General features: G+C 42.8%; 1 protein-coding gene across 1 annotated transcript; it reads left to right on the top strand.

Annotated features, from left to right (window-relative positions):
- The first annotated feature begins 1171 nt into the window (after positions 1-1171).
- Positions 1172-19371, top strand: RHBDL2 (rhomboid like 2). The gene is made up of 7 exons (XM_075908578.2): positions 1172-1400; positions 4470-4618; positions 9813-9925; positions 13523-13623; positions 14722-14782; positions 15347-15408; positions 18891-19371. Exons 1-7 carry the CDS (start codon positions 1191-1193, stop codon positions 19068-19070), a joined length of 876 nt encoding a protein of 291 aa, XP_075764693.2. The 5' UTR covers positions 1172-1190; the 3' UTR covers positions 19071-19371.
- Positions 19372-20900: the final 1529 nt, after the last annotated feature.

Below are 20900 nucleotides of genomic sequence, written 5' to 3'. Positions count from 1 at the left end.
CTTTACTAATTGTAAACCCCCCACAAATAATCGATTACTTTCTGGAACATTCTTTTTATATGATTGGTTTCTTTTTGGATCAAGGTCAGGACAAAAATATTTGTAAATTCAGGGGCAGCTAAGAAGTATATCTGAGATAAATTGCATAGAAAAGCTGCTTCTGTCTAAATAAAGATATACTTGACTTAAATCACGCTAGTTTTTTTAACCTACTGTTGTTACAAGTAATACTTAAAAATGTCTGTCTAAAACATTATAGAGCTATTTCCTTTTTGAAGTTCATTTACATTGTGCATCTGACACCACTGTTGAATAATCATTTTTATTGTTTCCTCCCCCTTTGTGTGTGTTTCACACATCAACCGGAGAGAAATATTTGTGACCGGAAAAGCACAAAAATTATTAGAGATATTTGGGGGATGGGTGTAGCACCAGAAACTATGTTAATATATTTTAATTGACTACATTTCAATGTGGCTGTGCCCATGGAAAAATAATCTTTGCATCTGTATCTGAGAGAATATAAATCTCTTAGTATATCTGAAAGACTGAACAGGCCAGACTTACGCTGGCAGAACCTAGGTTGTGAGACCACAGAGACCCCAACGGCCTTCATGACACTGGCTGACCATACCAGCTGTGGTCTGAACCTGGCTGGTATAACCTACAGGGGGAGAGACTTGATTCAGTGCATTCCCAGGCAGTCTCTTATAGGGCCATAAATAAAGCTGCGTCCTTTTTGCCCTGTGACTCCCAAATGGAATGGGTTGGTAATACTGCCTCCAGAGGATGCAAATTGCTGCTACTTTAGTTCATGGTTTGAGGTCCTTAAATGGGTCAACCGTGAGCTCATGATGTCTCCCCCCCAAATTAGGGATTTTTTTAGCCCAACTAGTCAGTTTTAGGTAATTGTATTGTGCTTTCCTTACATTCTTCAGTTCTCTCCTAATTGTTGTGTTGTGTTGCTTTGTGCCCTTAGACAATGGGTGGAGTGGTTGGTAAAGTTTGTGAAGTGCTCTGGGTAACCTTTCTGGATGAAAGGTGATGTGTAAATTTGTCATCGTGCTAGAAATTATCCCTGTAAAAATTCACTAGTCATCTGAATGTCGTGCCTAGTGTATGTAAAATAGTAACCTTTATGTTTGATGGAACAGGGTTTGGAACTTCCTAAGTATTTGGCCATTTCCAAAATGAATGACATTGAGTTGGAGAGGATGAACACTGATCCATCTGATGAGCAGCAAAACAATGAAAGAAAGTCCCGAGCTTGCACTAACTGTGACAAGCTTCATAAATCCATTTCCAAATGGATTCTTCCTGAAAATGCCAGAGGAACCTATCTGGAAAGAGCAAACTGTATCCCTCCTCCCCTTTTCATCATTTTCATCAGCATAACGGAGGTAAGCGTTCTTAGCTGGTAACATTGTCTTGCACTGAACATGAGTATTTACAGGAACAACAGTCAAACGATGAGATTTCGATTATACAAATCGCAGTTGATTCACTCCTGGGCTTTGTTGTTCAGCAATGCATTTTCCATGTGAAACATACTGAATTTTGGACCATTGTTAAATTAATGATTATCTACCATGTTGTAGTTTCTCTTTGATTTATTGGACATGTGTAGCCCATATTGTACATAGTGCACCGCTCTAAAGTTCCTTTAAGTCTGGCAAATTTTTATAATTCAGGATGAAATCTTCCATCTCTGGTTTCTGTTTCATGTTGATTTTTCTTTAAACAAATATTTAAACAAAAAAATGGGTCAGCCTCAGCCTTTTCTGAGAAAGAGCTTGGTGGGAAAATAAAAAATATTTGCTAAATAGTTTTTCTGACTTGAAAATTGGTAGGGGACAATTCAGAGATGTCATAACCCTATGAAAATCCACTCTCCTATGGCCAATTTAAGACCCTCTGAAAATTGCTACTAGCACATGCACAGGAGAACTTGTTCCACACTTGTTGACTGAGTGTCGTAAAATCCTAACTGAAGTGCTTGTCCTCCCAAATCTTGATGACCTGGCCGTCCTGCCCAGTCAAAATATTCTTTGACCAAGGGCATGTGCAGCTGGAATATGAGCCTAGGAATCTTGCCATCTTCCCCTGATTGGTCATTAATTGTCCGTTTCTCAATCTTTATCCAGCAAGACCTCTTAACCATAGCAAGTATAATTTTCCCAGTTTATATGTGAAGTAACTAAGGATCTTAGATGTTTCACAAGCCCACTTCAGGCAGAAATGCTGATGAAACACAAAACCTCCGTGGCAGCCACTGAATCCCACTGGGTATATCTACCCTGCAGCGTTATTTCGAAATATCTAATTTCAAAATAATTAATTCGAAATAGCTTCTTTCGAAATAACGCGTCTACACACAAAATGCATTTCAAAATAGCATTTTTTCTATTTCGAAATAGCGCATCCACAGTGAGTGGACGTTGAATCGCATTTAAGGCTGGTTGGAACCAGTTCTGGCAGGACATCAGGTCAGATGTTACCTTGTGGCCATGGTGGCCAGCAGGGCACCCTGAGAAGGGCTGGAGGCCCCCTATTTTGAAATAAGCATCTACACAACACTTATTTCGAAAAAGCAATTTCGAAATTGGTGCTATTCCTTGTGGAATGAGGTTTACCAATTTCGAAATAAGCCCTTCGCTATTTCAAATTAATTTCGAAATAACAGAATGGCTGTGTAGACGCTAGGATAGTTATTTCGAAATAACTTTGCTGTGTGACATACCCACTGTCTCATTGAAAGTGTACACCGCATTGGTTTTTGGTTATGATGTCCAGGGCCGGCCCACAACATTTTGGCACCTGAGGCGGGGAGTTCAAATGATGCTCCCAGACTCTCTCACTTGGGCCAAAACTTTGAAAGGTCTCAATTCTGCCTTCTTCCCGTTCTACTCCTCTCATGGTGCTGCTCTGCTACCTACATGTGCACCATCAGCAGACACAATTTTCTACACTCTGGGTCCTAATGGCCCCTCCCCACAGTCTGGCACCTGAGGCAGCCGCCTCAGTTTGCCTCATGGTAGGGCCAGCCCTGATGATGTCCTCCATTCTCCTGCATCTCGAAAAGAACCAGGAATCCTGACATGGGCAGCGGGTGAAGGCCCAGCTGGGGAAGGCAAGCACCAGCTCTGTCCCACCCCTGGAGCCAGGCCCCACCCCCAGCCCAATCCCTCCTGGCTACCTGGAGGGCTGGAGTTGCTGTGCTTACTGGTCCCAACCCCATCCCCATCCTTTCCCAGCAGCCAGGGAACAAGGCTACTGTGCTGCAGCCACAGAGCTTCCCTGCAATTGCGGAAGCTGGGCTGCAGCCTCACCCCTCCCTGATGGCTGGGGACCTGGACTGCTGCATCATGGTCCCAGCCCATGGTGGTCAGGTGTCTGGGCAGTTTTGATCAGGCTATGTCTTCCCTTGCCTCTGTTACCAGCTGCCCATGAATCCTGACCTGTTTTTCTGTGGTCCAGAAATCATACGATGGAATGTTTTTATTTTTTCAATGTTTAAAAAAAAAATTCCAGTGCTTGTGTGCAATTTCCTGTGTGGAAAGAAGGTTTGAGTTGGAAAATCAGGCATTTCAGCATTAGGGAATGTCAGGACTGAGGTTGCCCTGTGCAGATTTAACTCTTCTCCTTTGAGCCTGGTGTTCTCCGTTTCTAGTTCCATTATCACAAGCTCGTTGTTCTACAGTACCATTCTGTCACACCTCTCCTGATTCAGCAGAATGCTCAGACATCTCTTTAAAATCCATTGAAGTCAATGGGATTAAAGAAAATACCTGGCTGCAAGAACCCCTTTAAATCTGTCAAATATCAGAGGGGTAGCCGTGTTAGTCTGGATCTGCAAAAGCTACAAGGAGTCCTGTAGCATCTTATAGACTAACAGATGTATTAGAGCATAAGCTTTCGTGGGCAAAGACCCACTTTGTCAGATGCATGTAGTGGAAATTTCCAGAGGCAGATATAAATATGCAGGCAAGAATTAGGCTAGAGATAATGAGGTAAATTCAATCAGGGAGGATGAGGCCCACTTCTAGCAGCTGATCTGGAGGTGTGAACACCTCCCTGACTGAATTTACCTTGTTATCTCTAGCCTGATTCTTGCCTGCATATTTATATCTGCCTCTGGAAATTTCCACTAAATGCATCTGACAAAGTGAGTCTTTGCCCATGAAAGCTTATGCTCCAATACACCTGTTAGTCTGTAAAGTGCCACAGGACTCCTTGTTGCCTTTAAATCTGGTGTTTCCTAATTCCAGTGCCTGGTTAAACAGCTCTATTCTGTAGTTCCAGCGTGTGTTCTGACGATTACACACACATAGTTGTATGTTAGTGAGATTTCTGTCTATAGAACGTTTGGAATCTGCTGTGAGACAGTTACAGATTATTGGAGGAAACTTGTTTATATTTCATAATTCCAAATGGTTGTGGAAGTTGTTAAAGTCTCTTCTTGTTTCTAGTTGGCTGTATTCATTTATTATGCTGTTTGGAAGCCCCAGAAACAGTGGATCACGTTGGACTCAGGTGTCTGGGACAGTCCCTTTATTTACAGGCCTGACAAGAGGGAAGAAGCTTGGAGATTCATTTCTTATATGCTAGTGCATGCAGGGTAAGCAATGTAACAATGGATTCTACAAACAGTCAACCTGTGGAACTTTTTACTACCAGATGTTGTGAAGGTTAAGATTGTAACAGGGTAAGAAGAAGAATGAGCTAGCCATTGATGGATCTATCCGTCATGAACTTATTAGCCAGGATTAACAGAGACAGTTTCCTTCGCCTCTGTTTGTCAGAAGCTGGGGGTGGATCACTTCGGCTACATCTGCACTGCAGGCTACTTGCAAGAGAACCTTTTTGTGGAAGAGATCTTCCGCAAAAAGTTCTTGCGCAAAAGAGCATCCACACTGCATGGACATTCTTGTGCAAGAAAGCTCTGATTGCCTTTAACAGAATGGCCATCAGAGCACCTGTGCTTTTTCTGATTAGCTGTTTTTGCTCAAGAAACCCCAGTTTGCCGCCCACACACACCTTTTTGTGCAAGAGCCCTTGTGCAAAAAGGCTTATTCCTTGCAGAAAGAGGAATAACTCTTGCACAAAAGCCCTCTCTTTTTACGATGTACTGTACATTTTCTTGCACAAAAACATGCTTGTAGTGTGGATCCTCCACGGGTTTTTGCGCAAAAACAGCTGTAGTGTGGATGTAGCGTTGGTGATTACCTGTTGTATTAATTCCCTCTGGAGTACTTGGCATTGGCCTCTGTCGGAAGACAGGCTGCTGGGTTAAATGGACCTTTGGTGTGATGCTGTCTTCTCCTCTAAACAAGGTTTTCAGAAAAGCCAAAAGGTGATGCTTCGTTAGGTTCCTCTGAAAATCTCATTCTGCATCAAGGATTCTTGTGTTCATTTGGGAAAATGGAAGATTTTACCTTGTAAAATTTACTAGGGGGCTGCGCCCTCTGCTTGCTACGCTTGCTTACCCACCTCTCTGGCTGCTTTTGCTTCAGCAAGAGCCTGTTGACACTGATGATGTAATGATGTCATTCTGTCATCCGTGAGGAAAAACTTGTATACATAGATAGAGAGATAAAGATCATGTGGTCAGGACTCTAGCCTTAAGACATCTCCACAGGATGATGCTTCCAGGCACGTACTAGGACAATAGGATCTGCAACGTGGTGGGCTGTCCCCTTAAGAGTAGAGGTGCCTACTTGAGGGGTTTGGAACGGGTCCCATATGAGGAGAGGCTAAAGTGACTGGGACATTTCAGTTTAGAAAAGAGGAGACCGAGGAGGGATATGATAGAGGTCTGTAAAATCATGAGTGGTGTGGAGAGGGTGAATAAAGAAAAGTTATTTATTAGTTCCCATAATAGAAGAACTAGAGGACACTAAATGAAATTAATGGGTAGCAGGTTTTAAACTAATAAAAGAAAGTTCTTCTTCACACAGCACATAGTCAACCTGTGGAACTCCTTGCCTGAGGAGGCTGTGAAGGCTAGGACTATAACAGAGTTTACAGAGAAGCTAGATAATTTCATGGAGGTTAGGTCCATAAAAGGCTATTAGTCAGGGAATAGAAATGGTGTCCCTGGCCTCTGTTTGTCAGAGGCTGGAGATGGATGGCACAAAACAAATCACTTGATCCTTGTCTTCAGTCTACCCCTTCTGGGGCACCTGGTGCTGGCCACTGTCGGCAGACAGGCTACTGAGCTAGATGGACCTTTGGTCTGACCCAGTACGGCCGTTCTTATATTATGTTCTTATGAGGTGCCTAGTTGTGAGTCCACCTCAGTCACATGGCATGGCTCTTGTGCTGTTTTGGGAGGTTTTGATGTAGTCTAAGACCTAAGAAATAAGAGGAATTAGTGGAGAGAAAGAACTTGCAGCAATAAATAATAATTGGGAGAAAGTTTGTTACTGTTTCTTTATGGGCCTTGGTTCAGGAGACTGACAGAGTGGGCGGGGCAAGGCTCCCCTCTCACCCGGCCAACTGGGGATGAGTGGAAGAAAGAATAGAATCATAGAATCATAGAATAATAGGACTGGAAGGGACCTCGAGAGGTCATCGAGTCCAGCCCCCCGCCCTCAAAGCAGGACCAAGCTCCATCTACACCATCCCTGACAGATGTCTATCTAACCTGTTCTTAAATATCTCCAGAGAGGGAGATTCCACCACCTCCCTTGGCAATTTATTCCAATATTTGACCACCCTGACAGTTAGGAATTTTTTCCTAACTGCCTCCTCCTCGGTGACAGGGCAGACAATCTGGGTATGTAAATTAGACGTACCGACATTGCAAATGAAGTGGGAATTTAAATTTGAATAAAAATGGCCGCCACGTTTTGCCGAGTCAGCAGTTTGTTGGAAAAAGCAGCTGTCAAGATGGGGATCGGGCGACAAAGAAAGTCTTTGTCGCCCGATTTTGTATTACGAAGCATAAGGGATCGGCCGACAAAGGCTTTCTTTGTCGCCCGATCCTCGTCTTGACAGCTGCTTTTTGCTGACAAACTGCTGACTCGGCAAAATGTGGTGGCCATTTTTATTCAAATGAAGCGCGTGAGATTTAAATCCCCACTTCATTTGCAATGTCGGTATGTCTAATTTACATCCCTCTGGCCACAGACATACCCTCCGAGGAGAGTCCTGCCTGCAGAACCCTCTCAGCTAGGGCTGCCAGATGGTTTCAACAAAAATACCGGACACACTGGACATTACATCACAATCTACATTACATCTTATTTAGAAAATACCGGACATTTCTATTTTCTCATTTATATTTTCTCAATTTGTTTCCCAAACAGAAAGCTCAAATACTGGATTGTCTGGTTCAAAACCGGACACCTGGCAACCCTACTCTCAGCCTGAGGACTAATTGCGGGAAGGACAGAGGAGAAAGTGGGCCAGTACTGAGTACTGGTAAGAAGTGGCTGCTGGTACTAGCCCATACACAGCCCACCCTGAAACGCTGCCACAGCTGTGCTGACAGACCCGTTTTAATGTCTCTGCTTCTTTTGCACCCTCCCTCAGCAGCCCTGCCTATAAGGTCTGGCAGCACAGCGCTTTAACGTCACTGCCCCTTTTGGCTCCTCCTGGGCGCCGACAGGGGGACAGAAGGGGCAGCCATGTTCAAGCAGTGTCATGGCAGGGCTGCCGATGGGAATGGAGGAGGAGGAGCAGCTGCCCTAGACCCCACCACTCCCTGCCACTGCTACTGTAGCAGAGGCTGGAGCCCCAGGCCCTTAATGCAGGGCTGAGGCTTGCTGGGGGAGGCTGGCCCCGGGCCCTCATCCGCGCCCCCTTTGCCAAGGCCCCACCTCTTCTAGGGCCCAGAGTCGGCCCCCGTACTGGCAAGATTTTTTACTTGCTTTCGCCCATGCGTAAGGGGCCAGGTTAAAATTGATAGGGCCCTACAGCTGTCCTACATTGTAATCCAGCTCCAAGGAGGCGAACGGAAGGCTGCTGTGTTAAGGAGGGAAACTTGGAAAGGTGACCAAGCTCTGGGACCACCTGACCAGGAGCAAAAATCCTATTGGGACTATTACATGGTCCCACGATGGGCATGAATGTCAACTTGGAAGTGAGTTACGTGCTGTAGAAAAGTTAATACATCAGGCTCCCACAGGGGCAATACAGGCAACCCCCAATTTACAACCGCCTGACCTACGGCCGCTCTGCTCCGGGAGCCATGGGGCTGCCTACCTCCCGGCACAGCCCCAGGTCGTCTCTGGGCGCTGTTTGTGCTGCTGGCTCCAGGAGACTAAAACTCCCAGGAGGCAAAGTGGGCCAGAACGGAACCCCCATCCATAACATTGCCCCTATGGGCAATAAGGGTTCGACTTACAATGGCCCGACTTACAATGGTTCTCCAGGAACCAATTAGGTCGTAAGTGTGGGAGTCACCTGTAGAGGGTTTGAAATCACCCAGTCTAGGTAATTAATTGAAGGAAGCAGAGTTGGTGCTGCAGGCAGTGCACCCACAGGGCCACAAAGGGGTGTGTGTGCTCATGGGCAGAGCCCCACAACAGGGTCAGTGATGACGAGAGAGCCAGGCAACGAACCACTAGCGCCGCTTCCTGTAGTAGTGAGCAGGACCAAAATCTGACCTACCCCATTAGTTTTGTTTGTGAGAGCTGTACAAGGTGGCGTAGATAGCATGGCAGTAAAGTAGCTTTAATCCCATCTGGAAAGATACAGAGAAGGGCAACAAAAATGATTAAAGGCCAGGAACATCTTCCATGTGAGGAGGGATTAAACAGACTGGGACTGTTCAGGTATGAGATGACTAAGGGGAGATAAGATAGAGGTCTAAAAAAAAATGAAAGTGTGGAAAAAGTGAAAGTGTTGTTTACCCCTTCAGAAAACAGAAGAAGTAGAGAGCACCACATGACATTAATAGGCAGCAGCTCTAAAACGATCCTAAGAAAGTATTTCTTCATACAATGTGCAATTAATCTGTGGAACTCATCGCTAGGGTCCAAAAAAGAGTCAGGGATGCAGCTCCGGTCTTTGGGTATCCCTAGATCTCTGACTGCCAGAAGCTGGGACTGGACTACAGGGGATGGATCATCCAATAATTGCACTGTTCAGTTCATTCCCTCTGATGAATCAGGCACTGGCCTATCATAAGACAGGATACTGGGCTAGATGGACCATGGGTCTCGCCCAGAATGGACATGACCAGAATGGACATGTTTTGCCTTTTGTTTTCCTTTGAGGGCATGTCTAAATTACGGGAGCTTTTTTTTGAAAGAGGATATGCAAATTCAATGGGAATTTACATATCTTCTTTGGATCTCACTTTTGAAAGGGGATCTTTCGGGGGAAAAAACCCTTTTTCGAAAAAACTGGGTAAAACGTCCTTTTTAAAGGAAGAACAGTTTTTTGGAAAAAAGGTTTTTTCCCTGAAAAAACTGCATCCAGACTACTTTCACTTTCAAAAGATTTGCATATGTTTCGAAAATTCTACGTAGTCTAGACGCAGCCTGAGACCTGTTCTTCATAACTCGTGTGGTCCAATTCTGCCTTTCCACCAGAGTGGCTTACTCTGACTTAAATGCAGACTCTGGTCTTCCAGATCCAAATGTATAGCCCAGACCCCACTCTCTACAAAGTAAGGCTTACTTATTTTGAGTTATTTTAGCATATAATTAATAATTTCATTTTCTTTTCTTTATTTTTAAAAAGTTATTTCATCTGTAGAAATAAATCATGCCATTTTATTGTATATTAGCAATAGTTTTACAAAACTTTATATGTTCATTAAAATTTTGATATTTAAATAACAGCATATTTTTTCCTTGCAGCATTCAACACATTTTAGGAAATCTCTTTCTGCAGCTTTTTTTGGGGATTCCCTTAGAAATGGTTCATAAAGGGCATCGGGTCGGTCTGGTGTATCTCGCAGGAGTGATTGGAGGTCAGTGCGTAATGGGAAATGGGTAAGCTTAAATAAAGAGCTGTCTATAGCAGAAAATGAATGTATATTATCGCCACATCCCCTTTCCTGATCAAGACATTCAAAAGTTGTTGGTATACTGCTCTGCGTAACATAACCAGTTCTCTTAGGGTGTGTCTAGACTACATGGCTCTGTCGACGGAGCCATGTAGATGAGCTTTCTAGACATAGCAAAATGAAGCGGCAATTTAAATAATTGCCGCTTCATTTACATCAAAATGGCCACTGTGCTGTGCGATCAGCTGTTTGGCGGCACAGTGGGGCAGTCTGGACACGCTGCGGTCGACAAGGGAAGCCTTATGCCTCGTGAAACGAGGTTTACTGGAGCAGTCGACAAAGGCTTCCCTTGTCGACCGTGGCGTGTCTAGACTGCCCCGCTGTGCTGGATCAGCTGATCATCGCCACAGCGTGGCGGCCATTTTGATGTAAATGAAGCAGCGATTATTTAAATCGCCGCTTCATTTTGCTATGTCTAGAAAGCTCATCTGCATGGCTCCGTCAACGGAGCCATGTAGTCTAGACACACCCTTAGTGCAGAGAATGCCTCGGTTCCAGCTTTTTACCATACTACAAAACAGCACTATTCTCCACTCAAGTGCTAGTTTCAACTTTATGGCCATTCCCCCTTCCAATTTTTTCCACATTCCAATTCATTCATACAGAAAGTGTTAGTCAGCATCATTTTACAATTCTCATATTTCTAATGGACGAGTACATTGAATTAATTCTCAATGGGAAGAGTAAATTGCTTGTACTCTTCTGTATTCTCCAGTCTACTAGGGACTAGAAAAATAAGGACAGATAATGTTCCTGGAAAAGCAAATCTGGAAGTTGGTTACTGTCACTGACTTCAGTGGGTTTCCTGACAGAAGCTCTGTTACTTCTAAATAAAATCAAAGAAGCAGCAACATTGTTCCTCTGTAACCTGCCGTACCTTACTCCATCACCAAGAAAACAAGACTTGTCTCCTGACTGTTTCTAATTCTAAGTATAATGTTTGGTAACCACTTCTGGTACTTGTTTTAATACGACCCTACTGTAGAACTTCTCATGTTTTAATTTTTATTATAATATAAGGGATAGAAGGTGATATCTGCTATCCAACAGTATCAAGAAAAATGAGAGGGTAACAAATAAATCTTCCTACAAAGGCACATTTTAATTATATAAATATGTAAGCAATTACACAATGTGACTCAATTATAATTGAGTACCACATGGTATTAAAATGTTAAACTTGATTTGAAGCCAAAGTCATTGATCATGCAAACAGGTGGATCTCTAATGGCTTTAATGGAATTGTATATATGTACACAAGCAGCAAATTTGCACTTTTAGCTATAAATTAGGCCCTTCTAGCCTTTCAAGCAAATCTAATTTTTACTTATCAAGGATTTAACCTATTGAAAATAAGACATACCTATGAAGAAACCACTATGATTTAGAAATGCAGTGTTTTATGGGCATGTTTCTATTGATGAAAAGTAGAACAGTTCCTTTCTTGGAGGAATTATAAAATGTTGACTATGAGGGTTGACTATCTGATGGCTGCAGAAATTCTCAAGCCTCTGTATTCTCATGCATTGAGATGCAACTGCATTTTGAGTCTTATAGTACCTTCAAAGCATAGCTTCAGCTGGGAGATCACCATGTAACTGCAGTGTCCATTCAGAAGCCATTCATAGGTCTGAAGAGACTGAGGCAGGAACTTCTGAAACTTCATTTTAATTATAAGCAGAGTTCAAATCCTGCATTGAAATAAATGAGTTGGAGGCCAGAAGGGACCATCATGATCATCTAGTCTGACCAAGTGCACCCTTCAGGTTACAAAATCTTGCCCACTCAATCCTGTAATAGACCCCGAACTTCTGGCTGAGTTACTGGTGTCCTCGTGTCATGATTTAAAGACTTCAAGTTACAGAGAATCCCCCATTTACACCAGTTTAAACCTCCAGGTGACCTGTGTCCCATGCTGGAGAGAAGGTGAAAAATGCCAGAGTCTCTACCAGTCTGACCTAGGGCAAAATTCCTTCCTGACCCAAGATACAGTGATCAGTTAGACCCTGGGCAAGTGGGCAAGACCCACCAGCCAGACAGCAGGGAAAGAATTCTGTATAGTAGCTCAGAGGTCTTCCCATCAGCAACTATTGGAGATATTTGCTGCTACTAGTTGGAGATTTGCCATATGCCATTCTGGGCAGTCTCTTCATACTATCCCCTCCAGAAACTTGTCAGGCTCAGTCTTGACACCAATTAATTCCCCTTCCCCCCACTGTTCCCTTTGGAGGCTGTTCCAGAATGTCGCTCCTCTGATGGTTAGAAACCTTCATCTAATTTCAGGCCTAAGCATGTTGATGGCCAGTTTATATCCTTTTGTTCTTGTGTCCACCCTGGTGCTTAACTTAAATATGTCCTCTCCCTCCTTAGTATTTATCCCTCTGATGTGTTTATAGAGAGCTGCCACATTTCCCCCCTGCCTTCATGTGATTAGGCTAAACAAGCCAAGCTCTTTTGTGCCTTCTCTCATAAGGTGGGTTTTGCATTCCTCGGACCATCCTATTAGTAGGGTTGCCAGATGGTTTCAACAAAATACCGGACACACTTGACATTACATCACAATCTACATTACCGTATTTTCCGGCGTATAGGGCGACTGGGTGTATAAGACGACCCCCTATCTTTTTAATTAAAAGATAGGGTTTCATCTTATACCCCAGCGCCCCTCTGCCTCCTTTGCTCCCGGTGTCCCTGGTCTGCTGGAGATGGTCCCCAGCAGACCAGAGGCACCGGGAGCAAAGCCGCAGCAGCTTGGAAAGCCTCGGGGGAAGCCGGCGGGGGGGCAGCCCAGGCGCGCCTGGGATGCCCCGCCGCTGGCTTCCCCCGAGGCTTTCAAAGCCGCGGAGGGACTCCGGTGGGGGGGCAGCCCAGGCGCGCCTGGGATGCCCCGCCGCCGGCTTCCCCCGAGGCTTTCAAAGCCGTGGAGGGGCTCCGGCGGCGGGGCATCCCAGGCGCGCCTGGGATGTATACCCGGCGTACAAGACGACCCCCGATTTTTGGGGGATGTTTTTTAACATCAGAGGTCGTCTTGTTCGTCGGAATATACGGTACATCTTACTAAGAAAATACCGGACATTTCTATTTTCTCATTTATCTTTTCTCAATTTGTTTCCCGAACAGAAAGCTCAAATATTGGACTGTCCTATTCAAAACCAGACACCTGGCAACCCTACCTACTAGCCCTTCTCTGCCCCTGTTCCACTTGGAATTCATCTTTAAAAAAAGATGAGAGATGAGAATTGCACACAACATTCCAAATAAGGTCTCATCAGTATAATGATACTAACACTTCCCTGTGTCTGTGGGAAATACCTCACCTGGTGTATCCCAGGACTGCATTAGCCTTTTTCACGGCCGTATCACACTGGTGTAGGTAAAGCTTTAGTTGGCCTTTTTTATTTCTTTCTCCAGTTTCTAATATATCTGTTCATCTAATTTCAGTTGTGTCATCTTAAAGTTCCCACGAGGACTCATGTCTTAAGGACATTTCTGTCTTTTCAGGTTCCTTGGCTAGCTCAATCTTTGATCCCCGCCATGCTCTCGTAGGGGCTTCAGGAGGAGTCTATGCTCTCATTGGAGGATACTTCATGAATGTTTTACTGGTAAGGAAACAATTGGAAATGCTCAGAAAAAACAACTTCTTTGTGGATCTTTGTTCACTTTTTGGGATCAGTTTTATTCGTGTAAATAAGATGTTTATATTTTTCAGGAAAGTGGAATGATTAAGGAAAATGTATCCCTCATATATGTCTTTGCTGAACAAACTGCCCTTCAGAATCAAAACTTCATAGATGCTTTTTGTACTATTAATGGAGGAAAAAGTGAATTTAGCAGTTGACATAATTTCTTTCTTTCTCTGTCTCTGTCACTCAACATATTTTTGTTTGCTAATTAAGGTCTTGGCTTCCATGATCTCTAGTGTCAGAGGCTGATTGTATATTGGGTGGCTTTTAAAAAATGCTCTAAAGATAATTGGTATCCTTTGTGTAAAGCAAAAACATTGCTTTGAAAGGACCTATATTTGGATTATAAAATAAGGAAGAATGTGAAAAATGTGATGATAGCAGTGGCATAGTGAATTAAGCTCTTTGTTTTTGGAGTTTGGGCATGCCACATTTCCTTTCTGTGCCTCAGTTTTCTCCTCTGTAAAATGGGTAGAATGATACTGACTTCTTTGTAAAATGACTTGTGATTGTTTGAAAGGTGTTCTGAGAAATGTAGGGTGTTACTAAGGGTGTGTCTAGACTACAGAGTTTTGTCGACAAAAGTGGACTTTTGTCGACAAAACTATACCTGCATCTATACTACCGCTGAGTTCTGTCAACATAACGTCGACAGAACTCAGCAGTTTTGTCAACGCTGGTAAACCTCATTTTACGAGGCATAACGCCTTCTGTCGACAGAGTTCTGTCGACAGAAGGTGTTATTGCATGTAAACTCTCCTTGCGTCTACACTGCCATGTCGACAAAGCAGCTTGCTTTGTCGACAGAACTGAATGTAGTGTAGACGCTCTTTGTCGACAAAAGCTTTGTCGACAGTATCTGTCGACAAAACTTCTGTCGACAAAACTCTGTAGTCTAGACGTGCCCTTAGTGTATACTGATGTACCTAACTAGACTGTTTTTGTGTACTCTTACATGCATATATAGGTCCATGTATATAATTATATAGCTCCATTGTTTCTTTTACTCTCTCCTAGAACTTCAAAGAAATGATTCCTTTGTTTGGAATCTTCAGATTGCTCATCATCGTGACCATAGGTAATTTTGATCTTACCTAATATACATATGAGGATAAAACTGTACAAGACACACAATATTTAATTATACAGAAATGAATGCCCACTTGGAGTCCAAAATACTAATACCCAGGGAGATATCAGTTGCACATTATTCAGTTTGCTAGAACCACAAAGAAAAGGTAAATAGGGATTAGGTTAAATTATAATGTAAACAGATCTTTGAACTTTTAAATACTACTTATTACTGTGTAATGCCAAAGCTGTGTGTGGTGCTTGATAAAACTCTAGTTAAATTTTGTTCTGTTAAGAGGAGGGTAATAGTGAAGTTAATTGGAGTGAGAAACCTGTGACTGAGAGTAGAATTTAGCCAGAATCTTATTTTCCTGGCTACTGCATTTCACTCCCAAAGCAATTGCTTCAGTTGTGGGTGAGGTGATCTTTGTAGTTAGCTTTGTTGATGCCACTCAAAGACATACCAAGTTGTTATTTACACCCATTACTTTGATTTATTTTTGAAATGTAATAAATTGTTAAAATTTGAATGAACAATCCTATGATAAGAACTGTGTGGGTTTATTTTTAGTTGGAACAGATATGGGATTTGCTCTGTACAGAAGATTTATAGCACCTATGAATGGACCTCAAGTAAGTGCATTCTTCACTGAAAAAGCTTGTATAATATAACCCGTGTTCTACTACATCTTGTATTAAGTATTGAAATTTAGTAGAATAGCATTAAGTATTGAAAGATTGTGATGATTCCTGTTGTTCCAAGAAACAAAATGGCACATAATCCCAATGATACATACAAAATGAGGGGGGGGGGTCTCAATTAGGAAAGAGATCTTGGAGTGACCATGGATAGTTCTCTGTGAACATCTGCTCCATATGCAATGGCAGTCAAAAAAAGCAAACAGAATGTTAGGAACCATTAGGAAAAGGATGGATAGGACACAAAATCATAATGCCACTATATATTATGGCTTCTAATCCGAACTAGCTGTATTAGCCACTATTAGGCTTCTAATCCGAACTAGCTGTACTCCTCATGGAACGAGGTGTACAGCTAGTTCGGATTAGGAAGCCTAATCTGAACTAGCTACTCTGTGCCGCGTGTAGCCGCGCGGCACGGGGTTCGAACTAGCCGGCATTTAAAAATGGCGCCGGCCGGCTTCAGGCAAATGAAGCCCGGGAAATTCAAATCCTGGGCTTCATTTGCAACTGCAGATGACTACATTACCCCCGCTAGTTCGAACTAGTGGGGTAGTGTAGACATACCCAAAGTGATTATGGATTATGGATGTGTAGAGATATAATGAGGTAAATTCAATCAGGGAGGATGAGGCCCACTTCTAGCAGCTGCTCTGGAGGTGTGAACAGCTCCCTTACTGAATTTATCTCTAGCCTGATTCTTGCCTGCCTATTTATATCTGCCTCTGTAAATTTCCACTACATGCATCTGACAAAGTGAGTCTTTGCCCATGAAAGCTTATGCTCCAATACACCTGTTAGTCTATAAGGTGCTACAGGACTCCTTGTCACTTTCATCAGGAGATACAGTCTGGTAGGGGTCAGGCTGGCGTTCTCCTGCTACTGCTCCCCTGAGCCTTCCCGGCTCTGCTCTGTCCAAGGTGCTGCTGGCTCTTTCCCATCCCGGGATGCAGCTCCTTCTCTCTTGCTGGTGTCTTGGGGCTCATCTACACTACGGAGATCAATGCTGTCACTGTCAATCTTCCAGGATTTGAATTAGTGGGTCTAGTAAAGACCCACTAATTCAAACTGAGAGGCATCCCTGTTGGCGCCAATAGTTCTGCTCCTCACAAGAATTAAGGGAATTTGACGGGACCTCCTGCTGCATGGACGGTGCCAAAATGTGATTTAAGATACTTCGACTCCAGCTACGTAATTAACGTAAGTGGAGTTGCATATCTTAAGTCAACTTTCCCCTTTAGACCAGGCCTTGCAGAGACCTGAAGGAGTAATTGGTGGTAGGAAAAGCAGAGTTACAGAAGCCTGGGTAGGAATTGTAGGACCTGGATGATCTCATTCATCCATTCTAACTCAAAACACCTTTTGAGAAATATTTCATTTCATATTTTTCTATAAAAATAAGTAGGGATATGTGAGGTGGATTGACACGGCTTCTTTCAGTGACTCCAGAATGTTCAGACGCAGACTTCTTATTGTTCAAGGACTTCGTCAGGACAGAATGGACAATGTTCTTTCATCCCGACAGACTTACACTGAAATCCAGATAGCCACAAGATATTTGTTCTTAAATTATACGGGGCATGGACACTTTATATTTGCTCCTAATATGTAGCTCAATTTAAACTATTAACTGACAGTGCTACACATGAAGTCACCAAAAATTCACTATGAAACGGATTAGTTATTTCTGACTCCAACAGCTGCACTCCAGTTATAGGACAATATCATTTACATTCACGATTTGTGACGAGCAAACTCCGCTAGACACCTGGGACTGGAGAGCAGGCTTCTTGGCAGCAACATGGAGTGACAATATACGTATATTCCACGCATACTTGAAGTTGGCATGACATCTCTTTGCTTTGATGCCTCTCTTCCCAGCTTTGTTAATCCCTTAGGGTATGTCTACACAGCAAAGTTATTTCAAAATAACAGCCGTTATTTCGAAATAACTTTCCTAGTGTCTACACAAGCCAACTGCTATTTTGAAATTAATTCGGAGGGCTTATTTCAAAATTGGTAAACCTCATTCCACGAGGAATAGCACCAATTTTGAAATTGGTATTTCGAAATAAGCACTGTGTAGATGCTTATTTCAAAATAGGGGGCCTCCAGCCCTTCCCAGGGCGCCCCGCTGGCTGCCCTGGCCACAAGGTAACTTCCAATCTAATGCCCGGCCGGAACCAGTTCTGGCTGGCCTTAAATGCGATTCAGCGTCCAATCAGTGTGGACACGCTTTTTTGAAATAGGAAAAAGCTATTTCGAAATGCATTTTGTATGTAGACACGTTATTTCGAAATAAGATATTTAGCAGGTATTTTGAAATAACGCTGTAGTGTAGACATACCCTTATTTCCTTAAGTATTAGATTTAGCTACAAACTTTAGAACTCCATTTGCAGAGATTGGTCAGTACTACAGGAATATGGTCAAACTAAATCTGTGTTTTGTACCATGGCACCTTAAAATGATCTGGTGGGAAATCTATTCTAATATTCAAAATCTCCTCTTTTTCTGAGAAGTAATCAGTCTTTTTCTGCTGTGACCCAGTACTTGCCCACACAAACAGCAGAGGGAGCACAAATTAACACACTATTCCTGGACCTCTCTTTACTCTGAAAACAAGGAGCAGGGATGGCAAATCATTTGTGGCCATCCAGATGATATATATATGAGAGAGAGAGAGAGAGAGAGAGAGAGAGTGTGTGTGTGTGTGTGTGTGTGTGTGTGTGTGTGTGTGTGTACACTTCATGGTACATTCTTATCTTAGTTCTATCTAATATATCTAATTTTCTTCTCTTCTCTGTCCAGGTTTTAATACTTCACTCATCACTGTTGTAACCGAATGCTTTACATCTATAACTTTCCTGCTCATCTTGAATATTTTTGTGTACCACCTGCAGCCATGGACTTTTCATACCTGAAGTTAAGCAGGGTTGGACTTGGTCACACTCTAAATTTGAAACCTCCAAGGGATTGTACTGTGCACACTGACTTTTGGCGAATCAGTAGGAAACCATGTTCCCTTGGAATGTCCCAGCATGACTTTAGGGACAAGCCATATTTTGGATGAGGCATAAAGCTGTGATAGAAGATGTCACAACTCTCCTCCTAAAAGTGTGCCCATATTCTAGCCAAATTCCCAGTTAATTTAATTTAATTCTACCTCCCTAGATTCATGCCAGCAGGTTTAATTATATGTAGCTGTACACCATTTAACAGCTACTGCCTTCCACCAGCCTAGCTACATTTAAAAACTCAGAATCTCTACCCATCCTTTACCTCTCTCATAGGCATGTATTAAAGCTAAAGGTATATTGAGAAGTGCTTTCAAATCTTTGGATTAATAATGTTATAGAAGTGCTGCTGTTCCTGTCTTGAAATGTAACTTAACAGTTTACTTTTTTCTCTCTTAAGGTATCCTTTGTGGCTCACATTGCTGGTGGCCTAGCTGGGATGTCAATAGGTTATGTCGTTTTCAGTTGTTTTGATCAAAATTTAATAAAAGATCCAAGATTCTGGATCGCCATTGTTGCTTATTTAGTCTGTGTAGTGTTTGCTGTATTTTTCAACATCTTTCTGTCACCAGCAAACTAGCCTGCACACCCACAAAAGAAACAGTTGAATCACCAGAAAGACTTAAAAAAAAGAAAAGAAAAATTAGAGTTTTATAACAACAAAAGAACTCCATAAATGTTACTTTTTAAAATAATGGTTGTGTTCTGTACAGACTATAATTTTTAAAGCATTAAACCATCATTTGATGGTTTTTCTATCTCAGAAATTAAATGTAATTATTAAAATATGGCCTTTAAAAAGTATATGTAACCTTTTCTATTTTCTATCGCTTTTTATACTGTTAAATAAACATCAAGGGTTCCTAGTTGTTTTGGAATAATACTTGGTGCATTTGTGACATTAGTCAATAATATTCACTTGGAAGAAATTACTTCTTCCAATACCAGCTTTCTGACCTCAAAACAAACAGAGAATTGTTGATCAGCACAATAAAGAGTGCTTTTAGAGGAAAAAAAAGTCGTGGTGTGAGATTTTTTTACAGTTGAATAGCAAGTGTGATGATTCTTGTTCTTTGTCATTTATAGTCAAAGCTTCTAGTTCTTAGACACAGACCTTATGTCTAGTCCACGGCCAAGTCTCTAGATTCTGTGACATGCTACTTCAACAGACTGGAAATTCAGTGGCAGCTCTGTTTTCTTTTTAGAGCGATTTTCCAGGAATTACATCTTATTCTATTGCGAGCAAGATTTGCATAATTGCTGCCTTCAAGGGATCCTTGCATCTGTTTCTAGAGTATTCATTATCTCAGTTAAAGACAGGATACAACATTTGATGGATCACTGGTCTGATCCAGTATTGCAGCTTTTATGTGCCAATGAGCTATGAACATGAAGATGTTGTTGCACTGGTTGTATTCATATTGATATTACACTTTATTTTACAGTGAAACAAAATACAGGACTATGTAGCACTTTAAAGACTAACAAGATGGTTTATTAGGTGATGAGCTTTCGTGGGCCAGATCCACTTCCTCAGATCAAATAGTGGAAGAAAATTGTCACAACCATATATACCAAAGGATACAATTAAAAAAAAGTGAACACATATGAAAAGGACAAATCAAATTTCAGAACAGAAGGGGGATGGGTAGGGGGGAAGGTAAATGTCTGTGAGCTAATGATATTAGAGGTGATAATTGGGGAAGCTATCTTTGTAATGGATAAGATAATTAGATTCTTTATTCAGACTCAGGTGTAAAGTGTCGAATTTAAGCATGAATTTTACAGTGGGTCTTCATTGTGCTGCATGCACAGCTGTGCATTGATAAGGCAGCACACTGCGGGAAGCTGGATGTTTTGATGCTCTGGTTTTCACATTGAAGAGGTGTGACATAGTGGGGGGGGGGAGCTGTGCACTCTTGTGACCCTGGGTCCACTGTGGTTGGGCATTCACTGGTTGCTGTGTTGTGCTATGGGTGACCCCTACTGGCTGGTGTCGGTGAGCACTGCCCAGCGGCGGGTGGTCCCTGAAGTCAGGCACATAGGCCATGGCTAGCAACTTCTCACCTGGCCAGGGGAAGGAGTTTAAACAAAGGAAGGGGTGTGGCTACCTGGGGGGAGTGAGTGACCTGTGGCTGAGAGAGGGGGCAGTCTTGGCTGAGCAAACATGAAGAGAACAGATTAAGTCAAGTACTGTGGGTTCAGGGGCCTGTGTACCCCTGTCCCAAGGGGTCTAAGGCTGCCTGCCCCTGACTCCTATGTCCTCATCGAACCTGGGCTGTGCTGTATCTCTGAGAAGCAATAAACTCTCTCTATTCTACCGGATGGTGGAGTCACATCTTGCTGTGGATGTGAGTGTAGGGTTGGGTGTCCCCGATGCGCTGTCACAGAAGGCATGGAAGTTAGTTTG

The sequence above is a fragment of the Pelodiscus sinensis genome, chromosome 26, assembly GCF_052426305.1.
Source record: "Pelodiscus sinensis isolate ZL-2025 chromosome 26, ASM5242630v1, whole genome shotgun sequence".
Taxonomy (NCBI): domain Eukaryota; kingdom Metazoa; phylum Chordata; order Testudines; family Trionychidae; genus Pelodiscus; species Pelodiscus sinensis.
Note: the sequence above shows the minus strand (reverse complement) of the source record. Positions and strands in the feature narration are given on the sequence as shown.

Coding starts and splice junctions, on each gene's coding strand:
- RHBDL2 (XM_075908578.2), top strand. CDS start 1,191: ATGAATGACATTGAGTTGGAGAGGATGAACACTGATCCATCTGATGAG. Junction 1,401..4,469: donor TTTTCATCAGCATAACGGAG/GTAAGCGTTCTT, acceptor TCTTGTTTCTAG/TTGGCTGTATTCATTTATTA. Junction 15,409..18,890: donor CACCTATGAATGGACCTCAA/GTAAGTGCATTC, acceptor TTCTCTCTTAAG/GTATCCTTTGTGGCTCACAT.